Source organism: Lolium rigidum, chromosome 6 (assembly GCF_022539505.1).
Source record: "Lolium rigidum isolate FL_2022 chromosome 6, APGP_CSIRO_Lrig_0.1, whole genome shotgun sequence".
NCBI lineage: Eukaryota > Viridiplantae > Streptophyta > Magnoliopsida > Poales > Poaceae > Lolium > Lolium rigidum.
The window spans coordinates 68,335,611-68,349,053 of NC_061513.1; the positions used below are offsets into that span (position 1 = coordinate 68,335,611).

The 13,443-nt window shown below is 48.0% G+C and overlaps 3 protein-coding genes across 3 annotated transcripts; 1 reads left to right on the top strand and 2 right to left on the bottom strand.

Annotated features, from left to right (window-relative positions):
• Positions 1–437: 437 nt before the first annotated feature.
• On the top strand, positions 438–9,139 carry LOC124665548. The gene is made up of 11 exons (XM_047202947.1): positions 438–564; positions 654–885; positions 4,348–4,495; positions 4,647–4,751; positions 4,911–5,068; positions 5,415–5,577; positions 6,042–6,178; positions 6,732–7,419; positions 7,709–7,821; positions 8,344–8,599; positions 8,702–9,139. The coding sequence occupies exons 1-11, from the start codon at positions 438–440 to the stop codon at positions 9,035–9,037; spliced, it is 2,463 nt and encodes an 820-aa protein (XP_047058903.1). The 3' UTR covers positions 9,038–9,139.
• LOC124659867 (protein ALP1-like) lies at positions 1,706–3,040 on the bottom strand. Its single transcript, XM_047197688.1, has one exon. The coding sequence runs from the start codon at positions 3,038–3,040 to the stop codon at positions 1,706–1,708; it is 1,335 nt and encodes a 444-aa protein (XP_047053644.1).
• Positions 9,140–9,359: 220 nt separating the features above from the next.
• LOC124662746 (subtilisin-like protease SBT3) lies at positions 9,360–11,774 on the bottom strand. Its single transcript, XM_047200548.1, has one exon. It carries the CDS (start codon positions 11,772–11,774, stop codon positions 9,360–9,362), a length of 2,415 nt encoding a protein of 804 aa, XP_047056504.1.
• Positions 11,775–13,443: the final 1,669 nt, after the last annotated feature.

The following is a 13,443-nucleotide window of genomic DNA, read 5'->3' on the forward strand; positions in this document are numbered from 1 at the left end:
GACGCGGCTGGAGAGGAGATGCTCTTACTTTTATTTACCAACTGAGCAGCTAAATAGGAGAACATGCCCACCCACACATTCTAAGCCCAAGCCAGCCCAGTAGTGCGACGACTAAGCTGGGCCAAGCTCCTTGCACGGCGACGTCTCCATCTTCCTCACGTGGACTCGCTCGCTGCGTGAAAGCAGCTTTGGTCTGGATAACGGCACGCCAGCGCTACGAGACGCACCCCATCCAGGCCCTGGGCCCCACGCACTGACCTTCTCTCTCCTGCTTGCTAGAACCATCGTCTTCGTCTCCCCCCAAACTGCTGCTTTGCTCCAGTAGCGAAGCAAAACACAAACAAAACATCAGGCCGTCCTCCCACCCAATGGAATCCACGGAAGGCTCGCCATCGCCACACCCCGCGCCCCGCCGCCATTAGCCGCCCGCCGCCGCCATGCTCCAGCTCCAGCCCCCGCGCTTCCTGCCGCTGCCCCGCTGCCGCATCCCGGGCAGCCGCCGCCGCGCTCGCCCGCCGGCCCTCGCCGTCCGCTCCCGGTGGAAGCTCCCCGACGTCGACACCGGTGAGCGCCCCCCTCCCCCGAGGCCCGGGTCCCCTGGTGATTCGTCAGGTTATGCTCTCTCTGATCGCTGCGGGCTTGCTGTTTCGCAGATGCGGTGCAGGAGCGGGTGCGCTCCTGGCTCTCCCGGGCGCGGGGCGCAGTCGTGGACGCCACGCAGGCGGCGCGGGAGAAGGGGAAGCGCAAGGAGGATGCCGAGGGGAGGAAGGAGGAGGTGGAGGAGCAGGCGCTCGACTTCGCGGTGCCCGAGATCACCGTCGAGCGCCGGGTCGGCCGCGGGTGGCTCTCCATGGACGCCGTTGTCTCCATCGAGCAGTTCGCTAGGTGCGTCAAGTGACCTAGTATTGTTGCTCTTCTGCTCCTACGGATTAAGCTGTCTTCTATTGTACTGTGTAGGCAATATGGACACATTAATAGTACTCCCTCCGTTTTTTTTTTAATTGACTCGGATTTAGTACAAATTTGTACTAAATTTGAGTCAATTAAAAAGGAACAGAGGGAGTACTTAGATTTCACATAGAAATGACTACCAGTTCGCTCCTGCCTGACGTAGGTCAGTCGCACAATTAGTTCTACTTTGACTGAATTGACACGATGTTGCAAAGGCGATTTCGAACTGTAAGTTATACTAACCATCTGGAACTGTAGTCTAGATGTTGCAAAGATATTAGGCCCCGTCTGGAACTTGGGATTTCTGTTTCTAATTCACGCAAATTCCTGTGTTCCAACCAGGGCTTTAGTACATAAATTCAGTACTACAAAATAGAAACCATTTAGCCAAGTTTGGCCTTCCATTGCTGCAACAAATAAGAAACGTGAAAAATTTGTGGTATACAATGGGACGAAACATCTCTTCACCAAAAAAAGGGGGACAAAATATGCATAGCATAGGAAGCGGAAGTTTCTTCGACCAAATCGGTGTTAACCAAACCGGTACAAATGGATATGTTTGCTTCCCCAGCATAATTCTTCAAGTGATGTCTTGTGGATCCTCTCTTGATTTTATGAGCAGATAAAGAGAAAATGGGAATCCTTAGTGGATTGATTCCAATGCAAATCAACCAAATTAAACAAGAAAGGCAGGGTCGTAAACTGATCGAACCACCGATCAGCGATGACTCTGACGATGAATTGAGAATGGGAATCAAAAACTGGTGCAGCCCAGGCCACCATGGAAGATGTCGTGCGCCATCTTGTCTCTGGCCTTGCTGGCGCTCTCGGAATGCACAAGGTAATCTGGCACGGTCTCTATGTCGATGACATCGCACTGCAGCTCTGGACCCATCTCCTCTCCTTTCATCTCGCATATGTTGTGCAGCACACAACATGCGCCCATCACGGCAGGGAGGTCCGAGATCTTCATTTCTGCACGCTTTTGCAGAAATTTCCATCGTCCCTTGAGTCGTGCAAAGGCGTCCACAGCCACACGCTGGAGCTTTGTGAGCTTCTCGTTGAACATGTACTGTTCCTTTGACAGGTTTTGGTCTGTGTATGGGACGAGAAGCCAGTTCATCAGAGGGTAACTAGAGCTGCCGACCACCCAAGAGCCAGGCATCATGCGAGGGCCAACTTGCTGATGCAGAAGCGAATTGACGAGAATCTTATCATCATGCATGGCACCAGGCCAACCGATGCATACATCTGTGAAAATGCCATTAGGGTCAACGACCCCCTGGAGGGTGGTGGAGAAGGAGGGCTTCTTGTTGCGCTCCGACCAACCAATGTTGTAGTACCTGCTGATCCAGGACTTTGGTGCGATGATCGGGACGTGGGTGGTGTACATGGCACCGATGACGTCTGGGACATCAGAGATGGCCTTAAAGCTACCCTTGAAGGCGGCGACCTGGTCAGGCCACCGAAGAAAGTGCGGCATAAGCCTCTTGCGGATGGCGGCGCAGACCTCAAGGACAATCTTTTGGCAGGTAGAAAGGCCGAGGCCGAAGCGGTCAGAGACTGCGCGGAGGGGCTCTCCGGTGGCAAGGCGCCAGATGCAGACGGCGACGCGCTGGCGCACAGGGATGGCAGGGCGGAGTGGAGTGTCCTCCTTGGCGATGGCAGAGCCCAGCGCATCACATATCATGTCAAAGGTGTCCCAACCCATCCGGAAGTGGCTGCGAAATTTGTCCTCGGGGTAGTCAGGGCTGCTGCAGTGCTTCCACCACGTGCCTGACCGGTCCTTTACCCACATCCGCCGCTGCTGTTGAGGTGAGACATCCATGTCCCCAGCTCCGGCATTGTGGTGGACGGTCCACTTGAATAACCTACTAGTCTCACTTCCATCCGCTTGAGCTTGTTGAGGCTCCACCTTGACCTCATCATTGTCACCATTCACGAGGAGATGTGGATCATGGATTGCAGCATCGATGAAAGTGAGTTTGTTGGCGATGGACCTCTTCTTGTTTGTGTCATTGCAGTCACCATAACCATTGCGTACCTTGGGTTCGTCGCTGTTACCGCGTTTCCTTCGACAGTTGGTCATCCTGATTGTGTCTTGGAGAGGGAGGAGGCGAAGGAGATATCTTTTGGATGGATGGGAAAAGATTGTGTCTTATACTCGTTTACTAGTGGAGTAGGTAGGTGAGAGACGCGTCAGGACAAAAAAAAGTAAGGCATTAGTGAAAATTTAATTGGTTCTAGGTGTTGTCACTTTCTTTCTTGTTTTGGATGAGAAAAATCGACAAAGAAGGGAATGTATGGGTATAAACGCTAGCGCTGGAATCCGGAGAGAACAGCGATGAAGCCAACCAGGAGAATATTGTGTAACCATCGTGGTGGGTTAAAAGGATTGCCAAATTTGGATGGCCGCATGCGCGTGCATCAGGCAATGAGGTTTAATTTATTATATCTTTTGGTACAATGTTTCCTGGATTGACATGCTAATTCATGTCGTGCCAATTAGTTGCCAACTAGACTCATAGTTCCTTACAGATCTGAAATGCTATTTTGCGTGTCTGCACTGAGTGTTTCTTGTGGACTCCTTATCGTACGCTAGGGTCCTGGCACGTGAGAGAACCTATGGAGCAACCGTGCGGAGCTGTTTGCTTCGGCGTAGCTTTGAAGCAACCGTGTTCTATTCTAGTGCTGCCCGACTGAATTGGTAAGCATGGCCCACCTGGCAGATACACAACTGTGAACAGAGACAGGTGCAACTTTGTAACAGGGAGTTGGAGACGTTCATGGTTGTGTCCGGACGGGTGGGCTGTGCTAGTACTTCCATTGTATTCTTAGAAGTGAAGTTTTCTGGATACAAAAGAAGTGTGATTTTGTGAAACTACTACTCATTTACTCAAAATGTAGTCAGTGGATAGTTTTTCCGGAAGAAGTGTGGTTATGTAAATTTAATCTTTCTTAGTCACTGTGTGCATGGTTTCTAGCAGTTGGAGAGTTACTGATCCCTTGAAATCGATATGATCTGACTCGGTAGGGACGCTCTAGTATAATGTTGGGCTAGAATCAACTGGTAGAATGTGATAGACACCTGCGATATTTTCTAGTAAACATAGACTGGGGTATGGAGTATCTCTGCTCCATGACTTGGTGCTAGCGCAACTTGTGTCCAAAGATGCAGTTTACGGAGGGTAGTGGTCCAGTCATTTTGCGTTTCATTTAGGATATCAATTAGCTAATGAGAAGTGGACAGAGATGGTAAGAGGGGAGATCGAAAGCTCAATTGAGCCGTTTTAGATAGTGCAGGACCGAAGTATAAGAAGTTTACATGAGCTCCTGAATGTCCTCGCATTTTGCTATCGATTTCTATCCACTCATTCTAATGAAGTTTTTTGTTAGGTTGAATGGTTTGACTGGGAGGAAGGTGCAAAGGATCTTTAAAGCTCTTGCTCATGAACATGTACACAGTGATGCTCGAAGTCTAGTTGAATATTGCTGCTTCCGGTACTTGTCAAGAGATAACTCCGATTTTCATCCAAATTTGAGGGTAAATTAGTTGCTAATTCAGCATCAGTGTTGTAATGAAGTATAACCAATGCTCCACTTGTTTGGCAGCAGCATAAAACATTACTCCATGCTTGTTGCACTTGTCTTGTACTTCCACTTTTGGCTAATGTTTCTACTTTAAATGTCTGCAGGAGCTTGCATTTCAAAGGCTTATCTTTGTGACTATGCTTGCATGGGAAGATCCATATGATGAAGACAATGATCCACACTCTTCACTAGATAACTACTCTATATTGGTGAGTTCTTTTTTTCTGTATTCTCAACATTGTTTCTTTGTGAACAAGGCCCCAAAGTATTCATTTGAGAGTACTTTAATTCATTCATTACTATGAAGAGTCTCTTGACTGCAGTTTCAGAAAGGAGGGTTTCTGAGTTCAGTATTTTTAATATGGTAGGGAAGATTTGTTGGAGAAGATGCATTTGTCCGAATTGCTCCGGCTGTGGCAGGTGTTGCTGATGTTTCAACAGCTCATCATCTCTTTAGGGCCCTTGTTGGCACTGAAAAAGGACTTACATTGGATTTGTGGACAACATACCTTGGTGAACTTTTGAAGTAAGACGGCCTCTACATATGTAGCAGATTTGAACTGATTATATATCTTTGCTTAAGCCTCGAGTTGCTGGAATTGTGTTTTTCAACTTAATGTTAGATTCCTAGTATTCTATACCTCTATTATTTGACCTGTAATTAGGTCTTTGTTCAACTCATGATTGGTAGATGTTGATGACTCTAGATGTTATAGAAATATATAAGTTTTGCTTTAATTTTGTATGACCACTATCATTTGATTTTGTGCACCAATTTGAACTGATAATATATGTTCATGTTGAGTATACATTAAACATTTCAATGTTATGTTGTGCCTATTAATCTGTGTTATGATGTGCACTCATACAAGGGTTCATCATGGGAGGCAAACTCATAAAATTGGAGATAACTTTCTGTCTGACGAGCAAGTCCTGTGCATAGGCTCTAGTAAAAAGAGACCTGTTCTAAAATGGGAGCAGAATACTGCATGGCCTGGACACTTAACCTTGACCAACAAGGCACTTTATTTTGAGGTATGGGTGCCTACTTGAAATGTTCGATTCTTGTTTGGAGAGATTTCTCTATTATTTGAGAGCATTTGTTTATTGCTGCTATCCTAATACATATGGTTCTGTCAAAGGATACTTTAGCATCTTCATGCAGTTAATTCACTCAGAATGTTTTTTCTGTTATAATAGCAAAACAAGTAGGGCAATTATATTTGTGTAGTAGTTCTGGAGCAATGTTTGATTTTATTTAAAACAAATCAAAACCATGCAGGAGAGCTACCTGTTTATATATTAGAGGAGAAAACTTTACAAGAACACACTACAACAGACCATATAATAACTCATATAAAAGGAAAGGAAAGTTTTTTCATCCATGTAATTTTGTTTCCTTGTCCTATGTAACAAATATACTCGATACCATTTTGGAACTTCACAAGCTATCATTAACCTTGAGCCCGGCGTCTCCACTTCTGCATTGATATTGGCAGGCCATTGGACTGGCAGGTATGAAGAAACCGTTGAGGCTTGACCTTACTGATCATAATTCAAGGGTTCAGAAAGCAAAGGTTGGACCATTTGGATCCAGGCTATTTGACTCTGCTGTCTCTGTTTCATCTGGTTCAGTGTAAGTATGACCAACTACTCCTAAGGGTATCCATTTCCTTTCTACACCTCCTAGGAGGCTTGTACCCTTCTATTCAATGAAAAGAAACGCAATGTCATTGCGTTTTCTTGAAAAAAAAATTCCTTTCTACACATGTCTTTAAATTGCTACCTGCACCTTGATAGGAGAACACCTGGTTCATTGATTACTGCCAGATTGTTTTGGGTGCAAGCATGAAAACAGTACACCATATTAGCTATTTGATTTGCGTGACCGCTAGTATTCTAAGTCATAGCAATGCGTATTGATATGGACATGTTTATGCTCTAGGTCTGTACATGTAATTGGTTAATCCAGTGAGAAAGCACCACATTACTCGGGAGGTTCTGTTACTACTTCTATACATGTCTCATTCATTATTAGCATTTCCCTGTGGGAGCAATCATCTTAAACATTTGCACTTGCATCTATCATCTGTGGCTTTATGGTTGTACTGTAGACGTAGAAGCATATTTGATCTTAGTGATACAATGAAGTTAAAGTGACCTCATGCTAACTAATTAACTATTGACAGGTCAAGTGAGTGGACATTAGAGTTTGTTGATTTTGGCGGAGAGATGAGACGAGATGTATGGCTCGCCTTCATCAATGAAATTATTTCCGTTTATAAGTTCATTCGTGAATATGGACCAAGGGATGATGATCCAACCATTCGTCATGTATATGGTGCCCACAAAGGCAAGAAAAGAGCTGTTAGTAGTGCAACAAACAGTATTGCAAGGCTTCAATCTCTGCAATTCATACGCAGATTACACGAGGATCCAGCTAAGTTAGTACAGTTCTCCTACCTATTGGGTGCACCTTATGGTGATGTTGTTCTTCAGACCCTAGCAGTGAATTTCTGGGGTGGGTCACTGATTACGAACTCCAAAGTAGCAAATGAAAGATCGCCTCAACGGCATAAACATTCTGAAGGCTCATCTAGTGGTCGCTCGCATGTTCACGACATAGATGGTAGTGTGTACTTGGGCAAGTGGATGACTTCTCCGAGCTGGGCATCGAGCCATTCAGTCAGTTTTTGGAGAGGCTCTTCAGTCAAGCATGGTGTAATATTGAGTAAATCTTTGGTTGTAGCTGATAAAAATCTTGTAGAGAAGGCGATGGTTGCATGTAAAGAGAAGAGCAAAGTAGTTGAGAAGACACATGCTACAATTGTTGCTGCTACGGTTGAAGGTATTCCAAGCAATATTGACCTCTTCAAGGTATTTGACTGTCATTCAGTAGCATGGCTTATAAAAACCAACTGTTTCTTCAGTCAAGCTGCTTACGATGATAGCTGTAGTAGATATGTATATGTGTGATTGTTGCCTAGTATGCTTATTTTCAATCAGAGTCCACTTTTATTTTGCTCAAATATAATGAACAAATGGCTTCCTGTTAATTTTCATTAGGAAAGCAGGTCTCTGCATCACAGCCAGCAAATCCGCTTCTTGATACATGTTTATTACTAATAAATCATAAATTTGTAACATCTCTTATTTTCTGTGTCAGGCGCTTTTACTTCCATTCGCTATAATGGCTGAAAAATTTGACAAACTTAAACGCTGGGAGAATCCTCGTTCAACCATTTGTTTTCTAATAGTAGCATATACCATTATTTTGAGGTAAGTTAATTTTCTCTAATGAGTTGAGTATTGAGTTACTGAGGGCTTTTTGTGTTCTTGGTGGAGGCTAAGTGAGGTGTACGATGGGAGATGAGGTGTAGGAGGTCTCTGCATAGTTGGTTTAAGTTGTAATCCTGAGCAAGAGAGTGGCATGAAAAGGAATGCACACCACATCACTTTTATGCACAAGTGAATTTATAATTATTTTGCATAATCGTCCTATTTTGGGGTTCTAGAAGGTCCTTCCAAGATCTTCAGGGTAGATTTTTGTGCTATTTGGAACATTTGCCTTACAGAGATAACTTTTGAAGTACACCACCACAAGTGAAAATATATGTTAGGCGATTAGATTTCGATGGGTCCAGATCTAGTCCAAAGAATTGATAGCAGGACATGTTCATGTTATACCATCTTTTAATGCTTTTGCATCTTCTTTATTTACTTTCTCCAACTATAGATCGATGCGTCCAAGATTATACAGCTAAGCACACATATTTATAACGCTTCAACTATGATTTGTAGGAACATGCTCTTTTATATTTTCCCATTTACCTTGATGGCGATGGCCCTTTCCATGCTTGCCCTTAAAGGGCTGAAAGAACAAGGCCGGCTGGGTAGATCTTTTGGCAATGTGACAATAAGGGATCAACCACCTTCGAACACGATCCAGAAGATCGTAGCTCTTAAAGAGGCAATGGCCTCAGTGGAGAACTATCTTCAGCACCTCAATGTCTCTCTTCTGAAGATGCGAACAATCTTCTTAGCAGGCCAACCTGAGGTACGCTGAAATAAATTCCATTAGCGCTTAAGCAAACACTAGCCAAAAGACAAGTAACCAGCTCATGGGTATGTTGATACGTGTCTCTGGTCTGTTCAACAGGTAACAACTCATGTTGCTCTTGTTCTTCTAGCATCCTCCGCCGTCCTTCTCGTGGTTCCTTTCAGATACATTATGGCCTGCTTTACCCTTGATCTCTTCACGAGGGAGCTGGAGTTCCGGAGGGAAACGGTGGTGGCGTTCATAAGTTTCGTGAAGGAACGGTGGGAGTCCATACACGCTGCCCCTGTGATAGTTTTGCCATACGAGGGTGACGCCGAGAACAGCAACAAGGCACTCCCCGCAAAAGCTACCACCAGGCAAGCAGAATCTAAAGATGTGCAGGGCCAACGTAGTGACGCGTATGTGAATTCAAGTAATGGACTCCGCACTTCATGATATTTGGAGGGTGGAGCATTGTGTTTGTAATGTACAGTTTTGTACAGTTGTAACATGTACATAACAATTGAGAGGTCCAATTAGGCAATAGTTCATACCAAATGCGTGGATTTTGCCTGGGCTCGCTTGGAATATCATCTCTTGGTATAGGCCTAGTGTAACCAGATAGGAGTAACACATTTCTTCAAAAGAGATACTTGCACATTAATAAAAATGAGAAGACTAACAAGAAATGTCTGTTAAAAGAACAAGCTCTGTCGACTGTAGTGCTTATTTTGACGGTACACGCTCAAGGACAGGAGACCAGGAACCAGCGGGAGCATTAGAGCACGACGTACGGAGTCCTCACCCGGTACATGCCGCTCGCGTCGGTCCAAACCACGGCCCCGTACACGGGCTCGCCTCCTACATTAGGGGCGGTGAGCTTGATGTCCACCTGGAACGTGGCCTTCTGCCCCGCGCCACCGAACTCCATTGACGGCGGCGTCACGGCCACCACGACGTTGCTTGGCGAAACCCAGGACGCGCGGTACGTCGATGGGCCAGCAGTGACGCTGGTCACCGTCCTGGTGAAGCGCATCTCCCCGGAGGTGGCGTTGGGGGCGAAGGTCGCGACGAAGGATGGGTAGTTCACGTCGTTCGACGCGATGGAGGAGCAGTTGTACGCCATCGACGATCTCGTGATGGCCGCGATCTGGGCGCTGGTGTAGTTCGCGGCGCAGAGCAGCGCCACGAAGTCATTCGGCCCGGCGTCGTACACTAGCCCCGGGTCCATGGCCGAGTTGGGGCTCACGTGCCCGGAGCCCATGGCCAACGGACTCGCCGCCGTGATGGTGCCGTTGCCTCTGTAGAGGCTGCCGGCGTCGGTGATGGGGCGGAACGTGTTGTCCTTGGTGATCGCGGTGGTCATCATCGCAGACTTGATCATGGCCGGGCTCCAGCCGGTGTGCACAGAGCGCAGCAGAGCCGCCACGCCAGCGGCGTGCGGGCACGACATGGACGTCCCGGACGCGACGAGGAAGTCGCTGCCTAGCTCGGTATGGCCTATCAGCCCCTGCGAAGACAGTGGCGCCCACGACGCGAGTATGCTGTCCCCCGGTGCCAGTATGTCTGGCTTGAGCACGCCAGGGTAGCTCGGCGACGGTCCGCGTGAGGAGTACGGCGTCACCACCGGTGCCGGCCGTGTACCAAGGATCGTCTGCTGGAACTTCATGGTCGCCGTCGGAATCTTGGTGGAGTTGATATAGCTCAGCAGCGCCGGCGCATCTTCCGGGCTGATAAAAATGGCCGGCATGGGCATGGTGGTGCCCTCGCCGAAGTCGTCGTCTGTGATGAAGATGGCCGCGGCGACACCGGCCTCGTTCGCGGCGATCACCTGACCGAAGACACGCCCATTGTCGCGGCACACGACTATGCTCCTCGTCAAATTCGCCAGCGACGACAAGTTGCACGCTGAGATGGCGTCGTCGTACACCAACGGCATGTCCACCACCCATGCGTTTGCGGGGTACGTCGTGACACCGGCTATGCTGCCCTGCGTGCCTTGCGTCGCGTTGCCATAAGAGACGGTGCCGGAGTACATTTTGCGATCCACGGTGCCAGCGGCGACGGTGAGCAGCCATGGGATGCCGTTGTGCAGGCGGCCGGGCCGCGGGCCCTCATTCCCTGCCGAGGCCGACACAACGATGCCGCGCTCCATGGCGGCGAAAGCGGCGATGGCCACGGGGTCCTCGTACAGCGGAACGCCGTCGAAGCCCATGGAGATGGATATGACGTCGACTCCGTCCGCGATGGCCGCGTCCATGCCGGCCAGCACGTCGGACGCGTAGCGGAAGTTTCCAAAGATGACCTTGTACATGGCCAAGTGAGCGCGAGGGGCCACCCCGCGCGCCGTGCCAAGCCCGTAGCCGAAGAAAGACGCGCCTGCCACGGGGCTCCCGCCCGCGGTCGACGACGTGTGCGTGCCGTGGCCCTCTTCGTCGCGCGTCGAGTTCATGCTGAGGACTACGCCGGGGTTCGCAGCAATAATACCCTTGTTGAAGTAGCGCGCCCCGATGAGCTTCCGGTTGCACAGGGAGGCGGGGAACTCCACGCCCGGCACGCAGGCGCCGCGCCATCGGGACGGCACGGGGTCCATGCCGGCGTCGTCGAAGCTCGCGCTCTCTGGCCACACCCCGGTGTCGATCATGCCGATGATGACGCCCTCGCCGAAATTGGCCGCCGGCAACAGCCCACCGAGCGGGCTGAGGCCGAGGAACTCCGTAGAGTGCGTGGTGTCGTGGCGCCGGACGTGGGTGTGGTGATCAGGGTAGGCGGACACGAAGCCGGGCGCGCGGCTGAGCGCGCGGAGCTCGGCGGCCGAGAGGGTGGCCGCGAAGCCGTGGAGCGCCTCATCGTAGGTGTAGACGAGCCGCGGCTGTTCACCACGTGCGCCGTCTGTTGAATCGGCTGCCGCTGCTACAGACGACAGCACGGTGGAGTACCATTCATGGTGGTCGGAGTGCGCCGTCGGCATGGCGGACTTGTCCATGTGGACAATGTACGACGTCCGCCCGGCGGCGGCTGCCGGAGCGAGCAGGAGAGAGCAGAGGAGCCATGAGCTACTCACTAGCAGCAGTAGTGATGGGCGGAGGGCGTGCAGTGCAGCTGCCATGTTTGCGATGGAATTGTTCTGAGCATGGCCGTGCATTATATACGTGGCGGTGTACGAGGACGTTGCTATCATCGGGATCGACATGGGCTGTCCTTACATTGTTCCGTGCCAGGGTTTTGCATCGACGGCATCGTTTTTCTCTTATCGTGAAACCATCGACAGCAAGGCTAGTCGTTGTGTCCCAGGAGGAACTGAGGAAATCCAGAAAAAATAAGACCTGTGAGGTTAGCAGACAACTTACGGTTATTTCGACGAAGAATATACCTGAGTTATTTTGCTCTTTTTCCAGATTTTGAATTCGCTTGCTGTCGGCGACCAGCAAAATGCCAAAATTGCCTCGCTCATTGGTTTAAGAGTATCTTTTTGCGGGTAAGAGAAGCATATTTTAGATAGTATAGTACAAGTAACGAGAGTTCTGCAAACTGAGTCTCTGCACACGAGCGAAACACAATGTTCCATCTAAGGAACAACAAAATATCCGAATTAGGTGCTGGTGCAGTAATACATACTACTCCTTCCGTCACAAAATAACTGACTTAATTTTATCTAGATACGAATATGTAGATTCACCTGTGTCTAGAAAAAATTCAGTCACTTATTTTGGGACACACAAAGTAGGAAGCCACAACTGTAGCTCGATCTACACGTACCTCATTTTTTGAAAAAATTGGAAAATATTTTAATCAAAATATTCTGAAATTAAATGTACATGTAGATAATACCGTGATCTACAAACGTGGAAAATTTCGACTGAAAAATACCTCATATTCGGAGCTGTGCAAAAATGACAAATTCTGATATCAATATTAGTGAACACTGTCAGATTTCAAAGTCTCAAAATCTGTCCAATTTTGTCATTTTTGTGCAGCCCAGAATATGAGGTATCTCAAGTTCAAATTTTACACATTGGTACATGCCATCATTGTCTACATCTAGATTTTTTGTCAGATCTTTTTGAAACCTTAAAATCCTATTTTCAAATTTTGCAAAAAAAAAAGGAGCTACATGTAGCTCGGGCTACAAAAATTCACTCTCCATTAGAGAGTACATATTATCCATTTGTCCGCATTATCGGACCAAGGAAGAGATGGAAGCCATTAATTTATACACAACCTTTCATATCGATACATGTCGGCGAAGTTACTATTGTGTTCGATGTAGACAACTGCAACCTAGTAAATCAACTTATACAACGACAATATGTGAAATCTTAAGGACCAACTTTGGTGCCAGCTTATGAGCTTTGCGAGATAACATTTAGTCACACATTGCTAGTTGGGTGAGTTGAGGCAGCTTATAAGATTGTTTTCCAGATCCACTAAGTGAGTGAGAAGCGAAGGAGTTTCCTCCTCCTCCTCCGCAGTTGCTCGCGTTGCCACGCCACGTCACACATCGCGCACACGGGTGTCGTGTTTCGTGAATCGAGGTCAAGTTAGAAACCCGTTTTGTGGAAGATTAATTTTTTCTTGGTGCACCAACTGAGTTGAGTACGTGTCGACGTGTGTATGCATCTCCACTCCCTTCCATCTCTCTCGCGCGACCAAGTTTCTTTTGATGTGTTGCTCTCTAATCTTCCTTGTCCCGACGGTTGCATGCACGACCGCCCGGTAGGCCTCCAAAATCCCATCGTCGAGATCTAGCATTGGGAGACAGGCTATAAGGTTTTTGGGAAGAGTCTCGACTCGCTGCAGTTTGAGTTCTTCCTAGCCAGTTCGTATGCTTCCTTAATAGATCCAGCGACTTCGATAACACC

Bases quoted from the DNA above. Each gene is read 5' to 3' on its own strand.
- LOC124665548 (XM_047202947.1), top strand. From the start codon at position 438: ATGCTCCAGCTCCAGCCCCCGCGCTTCCTGCCGCTGCCCCGCTGCCGC. The intron at 4,496-4,646 runs GTAAATTAGTTG...AAATGTCTGCAG, and splicing joins ATTTTCATCCAAATTTGAGG to GAGCTTGCATTTCAAAGGCT. The intron at 5,578-6,041 runs GTATGGGTGCCT...TGATATTGGCAG, and splicing joins ACAAGGCACTTTATTTTGAG to GCCATTGGACTGGCAGGTAT.
- LOC124659867 (XM_047197688.1), bottom strand. From the start codon at position 3,040: ATGACCAACTGTCGAAGGAAACGCGGTAACAGCGACGAACCCAAGGTA.
- LOC124662746 (XM_047200548.1), bottom strand. From the start codon at position 11,774: ATGTCGATCCCGATGATAGCAACGTCCTCGTACACCGCCACGTATATA.